Source organism: Drosophila sechellia, chromosome 2L, assembly GCF_004382195.2.
Source record: "Drosophila sechellia strain sech25 chromosome 2L, ASM438219v1, whole genome shotgun sequence".
Taxonomy (NCBI): Eukaryota; Metazoa; Arthropoda; class Insecta; order Diptera; family Drosophilidae; genus Drosophila; species Drosophila sechellia.
Window position 1 is genome coordinate 6,690,690 of NC_045949.1, and position 20,753 is coordinate 6,711,442.

A 20,753-nucleotide genomic window follows, 5' to 3' on the forward strand; every position below is an offset into this window, starting at 1 on the left:
AGCTTTCTCGCTCTTTTCGAAAGCTCTGTTATCAGCTAATAGTATTATGCGATCTGCTCAGAAGTCTGATAGGCGATCCTCTTTTCAGTTCATTCCAAGTTCCCAAGCTGATCGGATTGGAGCAATGCCAAACATTGCAGTTATCGGTGCCGGGGTTAATGGTGTTGCCAGTGCCATTAAGATACTGGAACACTACGTGAAGGATGGAAAGACACCCATAAGGGTGACTATCATATCGGAGGACTTCACTCCGAACACCACAGGAGATGGTTCGGCTGGTCTCTGGGGTCCCTACCTTCTGGGCAGCACTTCGCAGGCGAAAGTCTAGTAAGTATTACTAGTTCTATATTATATTCTTATTTAACTTATTTTCGATCAGCAAGTGGTCGAAGAGCATGCACCAGTTTCTAGAGCAGATCTGGCTGAGTGAGGATGCCGGAGAGGCTGGGGTCTGTCTACTGCCCTGCATTCGGCTGAGCACCTCGACGGTGGGCACGGTCGAAGATTTCTGGCGTGACATTGTCTATGGAGCCGTGAATCTGTCCAAGGAACAGCTGGCGGCCTACAATAAAGGTCGCAGCGTTAAGTTCACGTAAGAATATCCATTGATATCCATACATTTATACGAGCTAAAATATTAACACATCTAAACCATATCTAGGTCTGGTTTATCCTTCGTTACCTACACCTCGGAGCCCATCAAGCTACTGTCGTATTTGATGAAGCGTTTCACCCGCAATGGAGGTGTTGTGGTCCGGAAAAGGATTACAGACCTGGAGGCATTTGTAGCCGATTCCGAGTACGATGTGATAGTCAATTGCTCCGGATTGGGATCCAAGACACTACTGAACGATGATCAAATGTACGCAGTGCGTGGACAAGTGTCCCGGGTGAAGGCCAATTGGATTTTCTCTGCCATGCTGGATGAGAGTGATGATGGCAACTATATTATACCCAAGTGAGTATATGGCAGTTACACTTCCTTGTGGGTATTTCTACTTCTGGAATATTTTAGCACCGAGAGTGTTGTCCTGGGCGGAACCCATCAGGAGCGGGACTACAACTCTAAGGTATGCCAGAAGGACAGGCAGATGATCGTGGATGGCTGCCGGCGGTACATTCCGGGTTTGGAGCACACAAAGAGCCTCTTCGATTGGGTTGGCCTGCGGCCGGGTCGCACCCAACTCCGACTGGAAGCCGAGCGCCGTGGCCGCAAGCTCCTCATCCACAACTATGGTCATGGCGGCAGTGGAGTCACTTTGTGCTGGGGCTGTGCCGACGATGTCCTCGATATCCTGTTGGCCGCCAAGAACGGTTCCAAATTATAAGTCAGTTGGTACGATTATTATTGTAGTTCTATAACAAAATTGGTAGTGTAAAGGTAACAAAATTCAAGAACATCTCTTTATAATAAACAATTTAATATCTTCCATTTCATTTAGAAATTTCTCTATGGAAAATCTTATAAAATTAATTATTTGGTATACGAGGTTTTGATTGGGTCAATGCAAGCAGATTTTTGTCTGTGTAGCACTATCGCAATGGCAAGGGGATCGTATTGATAGGCTTATCACCAAATACTTGGAAACGTACCACTATTCCAACCCCCCATCAAAATTGGCGCTCCACAATGGTGCCTGCAATTAAGTACTAGTGGAAGGGAAGCTGGGGGAATTACGATGGTGAAGCCCAAGAGTAGGCAGACATTTATGTAAAGATGACAGCAAAAAACATATCAAATATCGTCGTCGTGCCGCTTTTCGGCTGCCTCCTTGGCCAACCTGGCATCCAGGGCCTCGTGGAACTCCTCGAATCCGGGCATTTCGATGTACTTCAGTACCGGCGATACGGCCAGTTCGAACAGCAGGGCGTACATCTCGTCCAGCTCGCGGAGGATGTCAAAGGGGCGGGTGTTGCCCACCTTGTAGATCGAGTAGATAGTCCGCCCGATCTCGTCGTAATCGATCAGACTGGCGGCCTCCTGGTCCACGGAGCTCAGGGCGATGAAGCTAACTCGCGGCATATGCATGTGCTGGGCCACAAAGCCGAAGACATCGAAGATGGTCGACAGGAAATCGCGGTTAAAGTAGAGCCCATCCGGAAAGGCGATTTCGTGGACAAAGAGTGCATCGTAGGTGGAGATGCCCATGTTCGCTTTGGTCGCATCGATGAGCTCCTTCTTCATCATTATGATCTGCTGGAACAGATTCCTGGGCAACGAAGAGGGAAAGAAGACCCTGTAATAAAAGCAGACATGTTACTAGTGATTATAAGGCTAATGAAAGTGGATTTATAGATCATACCAGGAGTGCCATTCCTCGGTCATCCATTCCAGCAATCCCACTGCCCTTATCTGCGTTTCGTCCTCGCTGATCATCATCACGGAGCACTCGTTTCGCAGGATGTGTCGCACATACCTTTATAACAATATTCAAATAATGTTATATTACTATACATTTGTTTATAACTCTTTGATAATAGCACACAGAATGATTCATTACCAAGAATAAGTCTCTTTCATATCCGGCAAATCGAATAGTCCCAGACTCTCATAGACTAGACTTTTCAGAAATGAATTGGACCACATGAACTCAATCACCATGTCATAGTACCTAAATATATTTTAATTTTAACATCTAAACTTTAAATATCTCTGACCATACATGCTTTGAATTGATGTCAACTATTTGCATGCCCTCGAAAACATCCCATTGGATATCAAACCGCAAAGTACGGACATCTTCCATCGCATTTAAGTCACTAAGAATTTTAAAACCACTGAAGATTTTTGAATTATATTTTAGAGTTCAAAAGGTAGAAGTTAAAAGTCTGAAACTTAAGCTAAAACTGCAAAATACTTTCGAAAAGAGAAGAGAAAAGCAAAGCATACTTTTTGGGTCCATAAAAAGAAGGAAGTTAACGTTCCTCAACAGACCATTTTTAAGTGTTTTAAATGAAGTACATTTAAATATTTTGAATGTATCTGTGATGTTTGGAATAAAAGATGAGCAATACATTTCTATATTAATTTAGATAATTTCTAGAATATTGGAATATGGGTTTGCATACTTCTTGGATGGCATTCACGTTGCTTGTAAAACTGTTCAACATATTGTTTTCCGAATACGATGGTCTTAAATTGGATTTTTCATATCCAAGCGGAATAACCGTAAATGTTTATTCGTATTACGAAATGCAAATGAACTGTTTTGAATAATGTCATAATTAAACGAATATACAGGCGGTAACAATCAAGGGTGATACGTGTAAATTTAATTTGTCTAATGTCTCAATTTGAATAAATTGCCACCACATAAAAGCAAATGCAGCCCAAAAGAATGTAAATAACAATCGCACCCATTTTGTGGGTGAAATTCAGTGGAAGGCGGCTATCGTAGTCAAATGGAAACCAAACCAAATCCACCCTCCAGCCAAAATAAAAGAAATGTGCCAACTGAGAACACGTCCTGGAAAATACACCTTGGATTCCTTATTTTAAAATTCAAAGACCATCGGGTGTCATTTACTAGGCAACAAACCAATTGAATAACCGAATTTGGCTCGGATGCTCCCTCATTTCCTAAAAGGATCCCTTCTCAGCAAGACAGCGCATTTTTAAATGTTTCACATCCTTGTCCGTGAGACAATTGATTATTTAAATACAAGCGACACTTTTAATGGCTGGCATCGGATGTCGGTTCGACCGCTGCCACTCGCATTTGTGGCATAGCTATTCAGGACACGTATGCCGCCGTCTCATGTCCTCCTGATAAATTCAATATCGAAAAGAAATAACTTAATTTTTGACAGTATTCGACGGGGGATTTATTTGAAAGTGCTCTTCTCCTTTCTCTTCATTTTGTAGAAGGAATGGGTCGAGCTTCGTCGAGCTGAAGCATTAAGCAGCGGCTTTGGCTAAGTCCGCAGTGGACTTTATGATGTTGCATAAAGTGTGTGTGTGGCGGGCATAAAAACGTCTCATTTGGGACTCATTTAATCCGCCAAATTGTTTGCACCTTTGCCACACCCACCGTCGCACATCCTTTCATGCCACAAAAAGGTAAAAGGTAAACGATTCCGTGCCGCAACAATAGCAAGTTTCAATTCATTCGAAAATCGCTTAACGTCAGCCGGGCGGTTTAGCATGTTTTTCAGCGCACACCTGCGCATTCCCTCGGAATCGCGAACTGGGTGGTGTCACCCAATGGTGGTGCTGGTCTGGTGGGTCTGGGTGGATCTGGGTGGCTCTGGGTGGTGCCACTGTGACTTGCATTCGCCGCTTGCGTTTAAAATCGAAAATACACAACGAAATGGAATGCAGCCGAAAAGCAAAGGTGTCGGCAGCTAAACGGCGATCAGAACGAAGTTTATACATTCTAAAGATAGTAGTTGTAAAGATACATAATTTTCAGACTGTTTCTATTAATAAACCTATAAATTATCTAACTAAAAAACATTACTGAAAACAGTTTTTGAATCACTTTCATTTATAGAATAGTAATGCGGACATGACACCATGTACTTCAATACTTTATAGCTTATTTAAATAAGCTGAAGTTTCTTATAAACTTATACACTCTGCACCCCAATTAACGAACCCTTGACAGGGTATGTCAGTGAAATGTGATTGTGATGGCTGAAAAAGCCGGTTGACAATGGATTGCGGCTTGGTTGGATTGGACTGAACTGGGCTGGTTTCGATTCTGTTGGAATGGGATTCTGGGAGCTGTGCACTTGTTAGCCGCAAGGTGTTTGCAACCTCATCAGGGGCAGCCCACTTTCCCATACCCATTTTCATGCGGTTGAAGCTTCGCGGTTGTCGAAAGGCAAACAAATAAACAAACAAGTCGTCAGCAAGGGTTCAACAAAAGCAGAGTGCTCAAAGTAATTCAAAATATAGTCAAATGGGGAAGGAGTTGGATAATCCATGGATAATCTATGTGCTGGCGTAGTGTTACCCCATGTTTGATTATTAAGCGTTTAAAAAGCGTTTATGCTTGTAAAAACAAATTAAACTTCAGTTATATACTCAATTTTGGCTCTTCACAAACTCCAGTTGTCTGCTGGCTGATTTTGGGTCTTAAAATGACTTTACCAACGGCAAGAGAGGCTTAATTTTTTAGCAACTTGAAACAATGTTGTGAACAAAGCTCTTTTCAAGCTAAAAGTAGCTGCTCATGTCGCAGAAAGTACACAAATTAGAAGATAATAAAATATGCTTTAAATGGATTATTATATAAAAACATAAATAAATCTATTTTCAACAGAAACAAATTGAAATTCATTACGATTATTATTTAAATAGTTACGAGCTTGGTTTTCTTTACTATTTTACCTTATTATCCAATTTGGCTTTTATTTTTTTATTAATATGCTTAAAAGTTTTTAGCTATTTTCACATTTTCCTGTGCAGCACTGCAGAGCATTTCGGCCTTTAAGAAAAGACGTTAAGAAACTTCGGGCTCGCTTTTAACTCACTTAGGTCGCTTGCGACTTATGCTAAACTTTTCAATTGCCTCTTATTACCGTTGTTATTGCTGTTGCCGCGCGCTTTTCATTGTTGCGCGGACTCGAGTGAAATGCAAATTTATTCAAAATGGGGGAAAATGGAAAAGTTAGCCGTGTCTGCGAACTGCAAGTGGAAGGGCTACGGCCATAATTAAATATCATATTTTCGCATTTATATTTGCATTTCAGCCAGCCATTTCATTTTATTTCACTCTTAATTTGTTTTGCCCACATAATTTCCTTAAAGTTTGGACAACTGAGGAAAGCCAAGGATTGAAGGAAAAAACTGTAGCGATTGGCGTATGAAAAATACTATTAGCTGCACGCGATTTTCCAATAAAATTCCAATGGGAAAATCAAATTCCGGGCGAAAAGAGTTGGCCGACCAGCGACGGCGGCTGAAATCAGTTACAACTATGGCCAGTTATCTCAGCGGGTCATCTCCACGAAAGGACAATTATCGGTGGACATGCTAATTTGTGCGTGGCCAAAGGACTCTGAGCCAAAGAAAAAAAAACGGCTAAAGCAGAATACCTCAATATTTGTTGACGGAACGTGATTTGGCGCATTTGCCTTCGCCGCCGTGAAATGGAGCCACCAACAACAACATTCGACCGCGCCCATTATGAGCACATCAAAAGGGGCAGGACCACACCCACCACCCACAGACACACTCTTCCACTTACAGGTACACTGAGGAAAATTAGGCACCAAGAATGGCTGGTTTTTAGTACTAATGGAAGGAGTTTCTAATGTAATATCCAATTTAAAATAAATCTTAATTGAATAAAACTAATATTTATAAGCTAATTAATTTACCAATTGTCTAGTTAAGAGTGTCTACTATAGTCTTTAGACAATTATGTTGAGAAGTTAATATATTTTTGGGCAGTTTCATTACTGCCACAAGTATTTATATTCTCCAATTGCTTAAAAGCTGTTTGTAAATAACTCTCGAAATTGCTTTCAGTGTACTCTGTGGGCACCTCCCGCAGTGCGTTTTCCAGAAATATGCAATACGCTTTGTCCAAGCTGAGCAAACAGCAAGCAGGCGCTTAACCAGAACCCTTCTGGAGCCACCAAATGGGAGGTGGAATCACGAAGCGTATCCGCTGAACACGCAAACCCAAAGGGTTAATTAATTTAATGCGTTAACCCGATCCGCGCAAACGGGGCTCCTCTAACTAGACTATTGAAATGCCATCAAGTCAGGGCAGATTCTAAATACATTTGTACATGAGTGAGCGAAGGAAGCTCAAAAGGTATTTGAAGCCACTCAAGGAAGCGCCACCATCTCATCCGTAAGTTATCGAAACTCCGCCTCCGAAGACGTGGAAAGACCACACCCTCGCTTTTCCGGCAGTTCAACGTCTTTGATGTAAACTTTGATGAAAAGAATGAGGGAATGGAATCCGGTCCTGGCCCCAAGCTATACCTTTTCAATTTTCCGCATCGGAAATGACTTTTCTGACTTCTTTCTGGTTACGAACGGAATGGAGTCCGTGGCGAATCTTTATTAGCTTCGCAAAGAAAGAATATAACGATTCTCGCCCCATGCGACCAATTAAAGTCGTTTGCCTGCTAATTATAAACTTATTTCCAATTAATCATGCCTTCAATTTCCGCTCCTTGAGACTCCATTCGTGCCTTTTTAGGGCGGGGTTAGCAGGCTTAAGGGGCGGGGCAGGCGCGATGTCAACGCCAATTGATTGCTGACTCCGACATGGGTCCTTGAATAATTCATCAGGACATCGCCGTTGCCGTTGATTTCAATTGATTGCGAAGTACCGAGCGTCTTGTTACCAGCTCCTTCGTGTCCTGCGCCCACTAAATTATTCCACACAAAAAAACAAGGAACATCGATGGCCCCCGCTTGGGGACACCATCGAGATCACCATCAACAGCCTATCCACCTGCCATTAAGCACGCTTAACCTGACAGCATCCTTATGCGACTGCGGCCCAGCTCGGCGATAAACATTAAGTTGTCAATAAAGGTAATTCATTATGTCGCACTCGAATACCCGGGGGAGCAACTCTGCGGCTTCGCACACGTATCCTTGGCATCCACCCAGTCTCCTCCGAAGTCCTTTGACAGTCGCACTCGCTCCGTGGTAAAAATACGCCGTTGTATAGGCAATAAAAACGCTTATTGCTCTACGTTTGCCCGCAGCCAAATGCGTTGAGCTCGCAGTTGCAAAAACTCAAATGGAGCTTTTATTGGCAGCCATATGATGTGGTTTTTCCGCAAGGCGCCGGACCTAAAGAACTGCCGTACTACTAGCAGGCTTAAAAGAGGATACAATCAATTTGTAGCTACCAAGTTTAAATAGTTTAAAGTATATGCATATAACACCTAAGAGAGTCAAGTTGTTCATACAGATAGTATTTAAAATACTTCATGCTCTTCGGTTTGTCAAACCTTGAGTACTTTTAAAAAACTTGTCTTGCCTTACCCATGAAATATATTCATTAAGAATACTAATGAAATAGATACAGCTTCGTGTGCTTTGTTTTCTGATGCCATTTCAAGAGGTTGGCACTTCAAACCACTTGGTACTTGGTACCTTATGGCTGGATGCTGGTGCTTCGGCACTCGCGTGACACGTCAGATCAATTTTTCGAAATATATTTTCTTCGAAATTTATTTGCCTGTCATTAGAGTTTTTGCGGAACGTGCTTTGGTCGCATTTGCAAGTGCTCCGCTGGGGACGACTATGTTCGACATGGAAAAACCAGCGACTAGCGTTTGGAACGGGGGATGGACTTTGGAGCTGGAGCCAGAGTGGGAAACCAATATCGGTGGAAAAAGTCGCAGGACTAGCTGACTTCTCTGTCGTTTAGAGGGCAGCGGAGTCTGCGAGGGGACACTTTTGTATCTGTCGGATACACGTACCCGGCAGACACACAGGTACAGATACAGATACACACGTGTGTGCTTTATGAAAATTGCATTTCAATTGACAAACACGGGCGAGTGGAGCATAAAATATGGCAATTTACCTCCATCGTGCTCAACTCTTTCGTGCTTTATGCCTCCACGGCATATTACGTTGATGAAATTGTTTTCGTTTCGACAATTTTCGTGTGGCTGAGTGGCAGGATAACTTCTGGATGGAGGGGGGCAACGTCTGTCCAGGATATTTATTATTTTATTAGCGACGTGTGTTGCGTCGGTGGCGGGCCGTCCATTCTGGGTGTGGTGTAATTTTTACGGATAAACCCCTTTCGCAGTTGGCCCAAAACCCCGTGCCTAGTTGGTTATGATAATTAAGTAATGGCTTCGTGGCGTCGGCACATGGCCAAACATCCGGACATCCGTAAGTGTTGACCACTCGAGCGTTACATATATGCAAACAGGATTCGGGATAGTTTGGATGGGTCAATATTTATATCTTCTACTCGTTTGCTGTCATATGTCAGTTATAATATGATCGAACAAGCGTTTGTATCTTTTAAATCCCCCCGGCTCAGCTGCTCCTGGCCACTTACGCCGATGACACTGCCATGCTGGCGTCCCATCCTTCACTGCAAACTGCCTCCAACGCGGTCCAGGAATGGCTGCACGCAATCGAAAAATGGACTGCCAAATGGAATGTGGCCATTAACTCCTCAAAGTCAGCCTGTGTAACTTTTTCCCTGCGACCCGGAACCTGCACAGATCTGACCTTCAATGGAAGCCCTATCACCAATGCTAGATCGCACTGCTACCTAGGAGTTCATCTAGATCGGAGACTGACATGGGGGGCCCACATCACGTCGGTCAAATCAAAGTCACTGGCGAAGCTAAAAAAGCTCGACTGGCTCTTCCACTCCAGCAAACTTCAAATGAGCTCTAAGGCTCTTTTAATCAAAGCCATTCTCGCTCCAACGTGGAGTTATGCCATCCAGGTGTGGGGAACTGCCGCCAAATCCCAGCTTAATAGGCTCCGTGTGGTCCAGTCAAGAGCTGCACGTCACGCATCTGGGCTCCCCTGGTACGTGACGAACATAGTCATCGAAAGAGATCTGAAAGTTACCCTTCTTGGGGATCAGATTAATTTCCACAGCAGCCGTTATGCCGACAGGCTTATGGCCCACCCGAACCGACTAGCAACTATCCTAGCTGATCCCATCTCTCTCCGAAGACTGAAGAGGGTACACCCCAGCGATCTCCTTACCCGGAGGATTACATAACATATTACATTTTCTTTTGTACTTTATAATTAAGATACCACTTGGTCTCATTTATCTTTATCACACATTAGGTTAAGTTCAGAGGAATTACTGAACGATTCCTTTTGAAATCTTAATAAATAGAATTAGTTACTCCAAAAAAAAAAAAAAAAAAAAAAAAAAAAAAATCTTTTAAATCATACTTTTGACATCAAATCTGTAAGCATTATCAATCAACTTTGAATACCTTGGGTATTGAAAGCCTTGAAGTTTCTGCTCAAATGAATATTTACCATTCATTAGCTGTTTTTTACAAGTGCCCATAATTTCACACGAAATCCAGATTGTTTATCGTATTTTCACGGTATCCGTTCAACCGAAATCGCCTTGAGTTAATTTCAAGCAATTCATTGGGCAATTAGCAGCCTTCTCGATGGCCACAAAACGATTTATGAAACGATTTTTATTTATGAATTTATGTACACATGCCACCTCAACAACCACCAGCTAGCCACCAATCGATGATAAAAGACTTGCGCCCCGATAAACCCCAAAAGCCGCAGAAGTTTGGCATTCCGAGTCAGGTGATGATGGTGATGGTGATGGTAATGGTGTATGTGATTGTGATTGCCCAGTATACATATACGATTGCATGGACTCTGGTCTGGAATATGGTATATGGGTGCCTGTAATCGCATGGCGTTATCACTATAGCTTAGCACCTTTCGTAAGTTCGTAAGTAAGCTGGTCAACCGTTTTTTTATCACCATATCTGGACAGCAGAGTGAAGAGTCAGGCCAGTGAATGGCGGTGGACTGGGACGGGGGCAAAGGTCAGAGCGCGGCATGGAGCACAAAAGAACTTAGTGCTTCCTAATTGCGCACTAAATTAACCGAAATCAACAGCAAAACAACGGAAAAACAGCTGGGAGAATAAATAATAATGAATGGAAGGCGAACTGGACTCGGAATCGGATCGTAAAGCCGTCAGCGCACATTGAACATGAAATGCACCGCCAATCAAAAAGGCGCACATAAAATAACCCAGTGAATTGCCGAAAAGAAATTAACTCCCAACTCTTGCGCCCACCCTCGCCCCAATAAATGGTTATAATCTACGTACTCTTTAAATTTAAAAACTCAACTTGTGGTGTCTGCCGCATCTGCTGGCACCGCCTCTTGTGTCAAAACTGCGGCTGCTGATTTTCAGCGGGTTCCGAATCGAGATCCGAAACAATTCAATTCGTCTCGGAATTTCAAGCAAATGAGCAATATGAGGATAATAATAATAAATAGTAGTTTGGATAAAGATTACAAAATGTTGAATATTTCTTGGATAATATTCTTAAGTAAATTCAATCTATATTACAAATAAGCCATAAGCCATAAGCATGCTACCTCAAATATAATATGGTAAAAATGGTAACTATAAATTACCATTATTTTAAGCGTAGTAAACCAAAAATATTAACCTTTTTTTTCAGGGTCACTTTGGTGATGGGGGCTAATGGATCAGCCGCCCCCTTGTCCACCCCCAAAAAAGTATCTCAGAATCGACGGCCGCAATGTCATTGAGAAAGCATTTTCGTCAGCGACTCAGCGCGATCAATTTAAATTAAGCCGAAGATTTGGTTTTAATTAAAAATCTTCAAATACGCTTAATGACAATTAATTGGTCAACATCAGGCCAGTCATCGCCGTCGAATTCGAAATCGTCGCCCTCACATCGATGGATTTGAAGGGCAAGATATCTGGAGGGATGGATGGATGGATGGAGGATCTCTGTGGCCAGATGGCCAGAAGTCACGCAACCTTCATAAAGCCAACGGAATCGGGGCTTTTGCTCTTTGAAGTTACAGCTGCTGTTTCGTGTTGCGAATGGAGATTTCTTCGCCGATTTTTGTTCAATTGAAACAAATTGAAAGTGACCGAATTTAAGGGGCGCCACCCTGGAAGAATTCTTCTTACTGGCTGCATCTTCCGTAGAGAGGGATTGCTGCACAACTACGTTCTTCTGTCACCCTAGTTAGCATTACTAACCTTGTTAGGTTGATAAATGACCTCGCAACCTATTATTATTTTAGCAAGTTACAAACCCACTAATTCGTTTGCTGTGTGTGCGGGTTTTAATTAAGCCAAGAAAGGTGACTCTAATGACTAGTTATGCACTCAGTGGCCCAATTGGGGAAATGCACACGATTATCTGTGAACTTTACACCCGACAATGGGCTATGTGCCATCACCCACTTCCATTTGCGCCCACTCTCGTCCAGGATATGGGATAGCTGACCGGCTGACGGTCCCCGAAGACAACACAACTGATGGACTGCTGATGACATAATATGCAAATAGAGTGCCACAAACCACAACCAACAACAGCACATAAAATATCCCCTGCAAATCGGGGTGGTACGAGTACACCTTCCAAGTCTGACCTGTGAATAGTTTTTAGCTTGATTTCTTCAGGGAATATCGTATCCAGAGCTTTGCTCGAGCTGACAAACGAAGGAGTTGCTGTGCTTACAACCGTGCTAGAGATGGCAAAAGAAAGTTCTATAAATGTATCTCATCATGAATCTTTCATTATATTTATTCAAAGACTAAAAGGCTTAAATTGGTCTAAAGATATAAGTGAAGTTGTTAAGTGGTGTAACTTTGTCTTTAAACTATGCATGGTTTCTCTTCATAAACTATCCTTAACTATTCTTCAGTTTGAAGTTTCCAATTTATGGATTGTTGTGCGCTACCATCCCTAACTATTCTATATTTACTAGCAAAGGGTCATTCAGTTGGCTTGTCGCTTCCCCGTTCCCGTGGCCTTAGTAATTTGCTTAATTACTTTAACTTGTAAATAGAAGCGAAGGATAACGACTGCTACTAGAGGTACAATCAAAAGAAAGGTGCGGACTAATCGCACCGCTGGATAAACGAGCTGCGCGACTAGTGGTGTTATTAGGTGAGAGTTTTGCATAAGCGTAGCGTTTTGGCTGTAATTAAAATAATTACCCCTTCCGATTAACCCAGTTTCGAGGTTCGTTGCTCAATTTTCTGCATTTTGCTGCTCTGCCAGTCTGCTCCGTTTCCATTTCCATTTCCACTTCCATTAGCCGGGCATTGTGGTCGCCCGGAGCTGTTGCTATTATGTTGTCACATGTGAACTGAGCCGTGAGCAAAGCGATTACGGAAGGGGTGTTCCGGATTCTAGATTGCGGAAAGGGGTAACCGGAAACGGGAGGATACAGTGGCAAGCGCATAAGGACATCACGCCTTGCGGCGCTGATTGTTCCTTTTGTTGCCTTGTTGCCTTGCTGTTTCTGTCCTCCTTGTCGTAGGCTGCCGGCGAATTCAAGACTTACCCTTTGATCCCGATACCGCCGGAGAGTCAACCCCCCATCGACATTGGCGGAGCGACATTATCCCATAATTATAGGGCCACCGTATGCAGAACTTGGACTGGGACACGTGCGCCTTCTGTTCTGTTCACTTGAGCCAATATTTATGCAACAATTTAACCGCAAATTTTATTAATGCCCTTGCCAAATTGTTTTAAAGCTTTGTTCGCCCGGAAAATTGCTGCCGAACCCTTTTTTTCTGCCCACAATGTATGTCTTTTATGTTGTGGGTAATTTTCAGATTATCAGATTTATGTTTTGCCTCAAACGGTTTCAATGATTCTTTCGACACAATTGGGTTGTAACTTGAATATCCCAAACAGTTGCACGTATTTATTGCCTAGAATTACGTATTTGTATGTACAGAGGTTAAAACTCATATTTTTAGAGTAAAGATCAAATTTATATCAAGTATCATATCCATGAACTGAAATCGCAATAGCACTTTCGACTTCTGCTCCCAATTGCTCGTCTGTCTCCTTTTCAGTTCCATAAAAAGCAAATAAAACAGTTAAGAACAATTAAGTTTTTGAAATCATGCAAAAGTTCGAAAATGTCAAACTCCGAAGCGTGAGAAACGTTTTTGCACTGATGTTGAATCAAAACCTCCGAGAAGGATAGCGATATATTTTACAATTAACGAATGCCACTCAGCTTGGCGAATTGTGGGAGACAAAAAACTGCAGTGCACTGAAAGAAAATGCGCTTAAAGACTAGTAGCACTATCTAAAATAATAAGCTAATTATTACTCATAAATATAATTAAGCATCTTGTTGATAATATGTTAGTTAGCTAGAATTAGTTCTCCGACTTCTGGACATATCTGAGTTATTTCTTGTAGTGAAAGGGTGTCAAGCTCAAATCGTTTCAGTCATGCGATTTTTTCCCTCAATCAAACCCAGCCCGGCTCCATCTCCATCACCGTCTCCAGTCCGATCCGGTCCGGCCTGGCCTGGCCTGGCATTGGTGTCCGGAACGTCATGTATCCGTTGTCGTTGGCGAGCCGTTCCTATGGCTCTATCAGTATCTGTATCTGTATCTGGATGTGTAGTCGCATCGCAGTCATGTCACCCTTTTCATTACGTTCCATTAAGAGTGTTGGGGGATTAATTGAATTTAATTGATTTGCCAAAGCAGACTAAATTGGCCACACTGTCTAGATTCCGGGGGCAGCACCGCCGCAGCGCAACAGATACTCGGCCCAGACAATTATCCATGAGATACAAACGTATCCGAGTGAGTTGTGCACATTACACCCGGAGCGAAGGAGACATCGGCATTGGCTGCATCTCTGTGTTGGTTGGCTGGCTCACTGGCTCGCTGGCTAAATTAATGAGCACATGAATTCGGATTCCCACTTTGGCTGCTACAATATGATCATCTAACAGTGCCTGCAAATAGTACACACACTCCTCCGTGGCCTATGCACATATGACATCATCGCCAGCTTGGCTTTTGTGCGGGTGCCTCAGTCCCTCAGTCCGTCTTTCTATTTGTTGTTATTACTGTTGTTGTGGTTGGTTTAATTGCACAACGAGCTCACAGTTTGAGTTTCAGATACTTTCGTGGAGGCGTGGGATCCGAGCAAATGGAGTTGGAGCTGGAGCTGATTGGCTTTTCAAGTAACCGCGTTGACACTTTTGACAATGGAACTTGTTAATTATCGGGCTTGTAGCTGCTGCTTTGGCCAATTAATGCAAGCAATCAACTTTCCACGTCTAAATATAGATTCTAATAATCGGATGGTTGTTTGCTCCAATTTTATTTGCATGGGGTGTTCAGATACTTACTGGTATGAGAACTTCTAGCGAACTTAAGTAGGAGTATGGCACGCAAATGGAAATCAAATGAACTGTGACTTCTGGATATCTATATGTTTTACATTCCAGATTTCGAGTCAGAAAAGAAGTAGAAAACTAATAGATGTAATTATAAACCCTTATAAACTTATTTTTGCACCATTCCAATTTCCCACTTTATAATTTTAAACACACATATTTCGAATGGCACTCGCAATTGATTGCTATTGGGATTTTCTTTTCCCTTAAAAAGGCACCTAATATTTACGCTAAAATCACAATTTAATTATTTAAAAGCTCGATGGACAGAAAGAGAGCGTGAAAAAGACACAAAAATTGTGCACAATGTATACATATACCTCTTTGTATTTTGTATTTTTTGGCTGGCTAAAGCAAATATTTTTGTTCGATTTGTATTTGTTTTACCTTGATTTGCACGGCGCTGTCCCAAACGGTTGGCTCCGCCCATAACATGGCTCTGGAATGTCTGTTATCAGCCAGCTACGTTTTTTATGCTTTTTGGCATACGTCTGTGCTCCTTCAGCACTCACGATGCGGGCGAGCACCCGACCACCACCCCCTCCAGGGGGGCCTTGGTCGGGGCCACCAATTGGGGGTTCTCGGAGGGGCGGCTCCTCCCACTCGAGAGTGGGCCAATCGGCAATCCAATCACCGTCGACTCGCCACTGCGCATGGTGGAAAAGGGGAGGGGCGGATGGGTGACTGCGATTGCGCCTCTGTTTTCAGTGATAACAAATCTTTATCGAGGCAATGGTTGCTTATCTGGATACGAATGGAAAATCAATCGATTCAATCGAGTTTCGTTTGTTTGGTAATTAGCTTTTGGACAATGTTTTCGCTGCCCCCATCCCGCTGCCCCTCTTCTGTTTTCGGTGTGTATTTGCATTAAATATCTCGGCCTTTGTTGGTCTTGTGTGGCTAGAAAAAATACAAACTTGTTGAAAAACATTTACGGAAACTAGGTCAGTTGTTTTTACGAGCGAAATACAATTAAAGGTCTAAAGGGAAAGTGATCAAGCTTTATTGATGTGTTTTTTAAATGCTAAGATGCTATGGATACTTTGATATTCTGTACTCTGATTACAGATATTTAGTTTTCAACACATATTTGAAGTTACCACTTTTTGTAGGTTTCCCTGGAAAGTTTCGAAATGAATGCAATTACCTCTCCTTCTGCAATTTTTGAAGTGATTACTGGCCAAGTTCCCATGGATCTCTGACAGAATGGTTATCCCACACAGAACGATGACCGCTGCAACCGTACAACTTACGGATAATATCTAAAAATACTTATCTCTGGCCATAGCCAAAGGTAGCCCCGGCAAACAGACGTGTGTCATAAACATAATTACAACTTATCAATAAAAGCGAGCACTAACCCGGTAGACTCCGTGTCGCCACAAAACTCATTCCACACACAATTCCCTTTATCGGAGCAACTTATTTGCTTTCTGCTGACTTGGCTCTTCTGCGTCGAATGAGCCGCGTTTACAAGTTGTAAATTATACAAATAGCGATCAACAAAGGTGCACACTGAAAATACAGCCAAGTGGGAATTTTGTGGGATCATATGTCAGCTCGTTCTTAACTAAGCCATTTCACCTCATCTCCTCACAGCTTAATATCAATCTTAGAATTTATCATAGTATCATAATATTTCTTAGCCAAAGTTGGGATTTCCCTGGATTGAGCTCTTAAGATTTTCGCTACTTGACAACTAATCGCTTCATAAGAACTGCACTGAACCCATAAGCTGTCAGTAATTACAATAAAAATTGCTGTTTGGATAAATCGAGGTGTCATAAATACTTGTAAACAATTCAGTCCTCTTTCAGCGATCTGTGCGTGGTAGTACTACTTATCCGATATGCTGCAATGGTTCGGATAGTCGGGGGAGGCTATAAAACCGGAGTTTTATTTCAATCTGCCGCCTCCAGGTTAAATATATGGGCCTATCAACGGAAAAGCGCAATCGATCTGTGACCCACCATCGAACTGTTCTCCACCGATTAGATAAGGCCCACAACCTGAACCAACACCCTCACTTCCCCTTTTGAAGGGCCAGGGGCTCCAAGCCACCTATCCAATCATTTGGCCAAGCGCGTCCTGTTTATGCATCCCCGATCCAGAGGCAACCACGGCAATATCTGAGCCCAGTGGAGCCCACACGAGCAGCCCACCAACCATCGATCTATAAAGAGGCACTAAATCAACAATAGCACCGCCGCAGCACTGAGTGGAGTAAGAGCTATAAATAAATTATTTATAGCTTCGGTGGTGGAATATTGCCACCACACAGAGGTAATAGATGGATGGATCGCCTGGCGGTACGGTATCGGCTTGAGTCCGGTACGCCGCGGAATACGTTTGCTATACGGCTGCACCAAGTGGACGGAGGTGGAGGAGGAGCGACTATATGGAATTCCAATTGCACTACGCTAGGATTCTCTCGCCCTTGTACACCGGGAATTATTATATTTGATTAAGTAAATGATCCCATATCCCATAAATATACTTATCCAATTCAAACAAAGATCAAGCAGGACATACATTTTTCTTCTACTGCGCTATAATTCCCAACTGGTTCTAGATATGCAAAATAACTCTATCCTTCAATCTATTGCTCATTTAACCAACCATCTCATAAATATAATATTACCACTTTGAATTTCCCACTTCATTTTTCTCTGTGTAGAGTATAGAGCGAACCGACGAAAATTACTCTGATAACCGATTGTGTGCGCTGATAACTGATAGCCATGTTATTATTAAGGGCTATTAAAATTCTGATTGAAAATTCATGTCAAAAATATATTTTATTATCCATTATAAAACTTCATTTCGGATCTTGATTACAACCGGGCAATATAGAATCCAATCGAATTGTAACGATTCGAATTGTTCGAAAACGATAGCTTACACTTCTACGGTGATATGGCAATGCGAGTGCATAGATAGCGTTTTCAAATAAAAGCCGGTTGAGTTATCAGACTACCATATATGATGTCTAGCCTTATAATAACTACTCTATGTAATTTCTTACGGGATAGGATTTGTTCAACTCATAGACTTTTTATGAGTCCGTGTTATTTAAAGTTTATGGTGAAATAGATTTTCCTAATTGCAGTTTAAATTATTGTTTAGCTATTGAGCTTTTTCAATAGCTGTTGAGAATAATAAAAAACCGAAGAAAGTTTGTTTTATTACGACAGTTTTATTTTGCGAAATAGCGATAATTTACGATAGCGACAATAAGTAGGTTTGGTCTCTTCCGAAGCACGACGAAAAAGCAATTGGCGGGCAGGCAGCCGAAATGCAGCGCCCAAGCTTAGCGTAGGTAGCTAACAACAACAAAGGAACAAAGGAATGAGCGCCGTACAGATAAATGCGTGCGAGAGCAGCGGTTTGCACTATGGGCATGCTACTGCTAATTTGGCTTAAATATTAACAAGTATGAAATTAGTCTACTGCACAGTTTTGGCGGCTGCATGACCCAACAATTATTTTTTAAGCATACACAACGAAAGAGAGTAAACATAATACGAACTTCTATCATTCGTTTTTAAGATTTGCATCTAATCTCATGTTCTTTTAACCCAATAGAATTATGTGTATTTATAAGATTCCTTTGTTTGAAACTGGTTTTGAGATGACACTCCCTTCTTACTTCATTTTCCTCGACTAGCAAATTCCGTCGGATTTTAATGGACGCACGTCAATCTCCTCTGCATACCAGTCAGATTTGTAGACGCTTCTCTAATTGGAACTAGAGCAGATAGGGAATGGGATCGGTACCCATCCGATGGGAATCGGAGCGGAGAGCACTCCACTTGTTCACACTCCATCCTCGACGCACTAAATTTGGTGTGTAATTCTTTAAATCGTTGCCATGTGTTGGAGGAGCGATGCCAAAACCGAGTGACACCAATAATCCGAAGCTGGGATCTGGGACGCCCAGAAAGATATTCAAATCTGTGGCGGAGACTGGAGGGACAAACGGGAGCTCATAACACTTATTTATGCGACCGATGAAATGGGAACATTAGCTCTTTGTGTTTTGTAAATATTTGTCATAATTTCGAGGGGCGCCCAACGACATGTGCGCCTCAACCAGACGATTTTTTTTTATTTTTTCAGGGCATTTAAAGATACCCCACCACCAGTGGGCATTTGCTTTCGGAGTTGCGCTTTTAATGTCGCAATTAAATGCATGAGTTTTTTAAAAATTAGATGCCTGTCAAAATTGTCTAATTTATGGTTCACAGAAAGCTTTACTCCAAAGTTTTCCCCCAAATTAAGAAGCTATTGGGGAAGCAGCTTCTGCTTATTTTCAGAATTTTCTGTTGGAATCTCAAACTGAAAATATATTCTAATTTCTGGTAATAAATGCATCTGATTAAAACTTAAAGACTAGCCCCTACATTGTTTGCTATTGATTAAACATTTGGTACATTTGGATCATAAAGATCTTATATAATCAATGGCTTTATTATCCTTTAAGAAATGAAGGTTGGCACATTTAAAAATGTATTGTTTTAATAATAGTTCCCGAAAGTGATCATCTAAATCGAAATTTCGTTTAGCCTTAATAGTTCCCGAAGGAGATCATCTAAATCTTCTCTGTTGTTACTTCTAGTCACGTATCTGCTGAGTAGTATGAAAACCAATTTCCCGGCATAGATAATGGAATTACACACTTGAAGCCATAACTAAATGGCAAACAATAAGAGGTGAAAAGCCCTTTGGCTGAGAAAAATCAAACAGCCATGCGAAGTGGCATCTAACGTTGGCCCCCAGGAAATCACTTAGCCACCGTTCGCCGAGGCAGAAAGCATTTGCAAGTAAGTTAATGGCGCAAAAACCAATCGCGAGTGCCAAGTCAGAGCTGCCAAAGGCAAAGGCGATTGGGGGATAGTCAAGTGCGAGGAATGCGGCATTAGTGTTTGCCGAGGTGCCACGAACCACTTGAAATTAAATGGCGCGGCGCACTTCAAACGCCAGAGACAAAAGCGATTACCAAATCGATGGCGGTTTGAGCTGATCTACTAAGAAAAAAAAGATAGAAAATCGCAGAAAATCCAGAGAGCCCGCCCCCAACAGGAGAGGAGGTATTACCAAACCAAAGGCCAGCAAACACGCGCCCAGCACACGCACACCCTGCATTACCACCCTACGCCCACCCACTTCGCCAACCAACTCCCACCACCACCCACTCGCCATCATTGTTCGGCGGTGGCATTGATTTGAACGAATCAAAGCGGTATGCGCACTAAAAATACCAACAACAAGCTACCAAAAATCCAGATTAACCATGGCTAGCTGGAAAGGGGGCGTGGCCACGAGCATGGCAAATGGTGGTGGCTGTTCCGATTCCACTTGGCCATTATTCCGCCGTTCCAATTGGAACCAGCCGTCGTCTCGCTCGCACTCGCATCGCTGCAACGCAGTGGTGGTGGTGATAGCGTTTCCGCTGAGTGGAAACTCGACTGCCGCTCCGCTCGTCAGTCGCCTGCAGACGCTCGCTGACAGCGGTAAAATCGGAGCAGCAGCAATCCGCATCCGAGCGGGCATTCACATCGAATCGTATATACAGATAGATATACGGGAAAGCAACGAGAGCCATTCTCTCGCTGACGTCGCTGCCAGCGTCGACGTCGCTGCCAAATCTAGGCGAAAATCGCAACACTTGGCACATACGGCATATGGCACTTGGCCGCACTCCGAATCCCTGGCTAAAAGTCAAGTGCAGGAGCAGCAGCAGCAGCAGCGGCACAAGCAGCAGCAGCTGCGGCACCAGCAGAGTTTTCCAAGCTCGGCAGCAGAGATTCACTCTCGGCCGGGCGCCGGCGTCAGCGTTCCACGGATCCGTGATTAGGTTT

General features: G+C 42.8%; 2 protein-coding genes across 3 annotated transcripts; one reads left to right on the top strand and one right to left on the bottom strand.

Annotated features, from left to right (window-relative positions):
• Window positions 1-100: 100 nt before the first annotated feature.
• On the top strand, window positions 101-1,437 carry LOC6611448 (D-aspartate oxidase). Its single transcript, XM_002035954.2, has 4 exons — window positions 101-327; window positions 380-592; window positions 662-958; window positions 1,016-1,437. The coding sequence occupies exons 1-4, from the start codon at window positions 125-127 to the stop codon at window positions 1,326-1,328; spliced, it is 1,026 nt and encodes a 341-aa protein (XP_002035990.1). The 5' UTR covers window positions 101-124; the 3' UTR covers window positions 1,329-1,437.
• A 237-nt stretch (window positions 1,438-1,674) lies between these two features.
• Window positions 1,675-2,754, bottom strand: LOC6611449. 2 transcript variants are annotated; one of them, XM_032727382.1, is made up of 4 exons: window positions 2,668-2,747; window positions 2,502-2,612; window positions 2,304-2,417; window positions 1,675-2,237 (listed from the first exon to the last, which is right to left on the bottom strand). In XM_032727382.1, the coding sequence occupies exons 1-4, from the start codon at window positions 2,745-2,747 to the stop codon at window positions 1,736-1,738; spliced, it is 807 nt and encodes a 268-aa protein (XP_032583273.1). In that variant the 3' UTR covers window positions 1,675-1,735. The 2 variants fall into 2 exon arrangements, with proteins under 2 accessions (XP_032583273.1, XP_002035991.2); XM_002035955.2 differs by having other exon boundaries at window positions 1,724-2,237; window positions 2,664-2,754.
• Window positions 2,755-20,753: the final 17,999 nt, after the last annotated feature.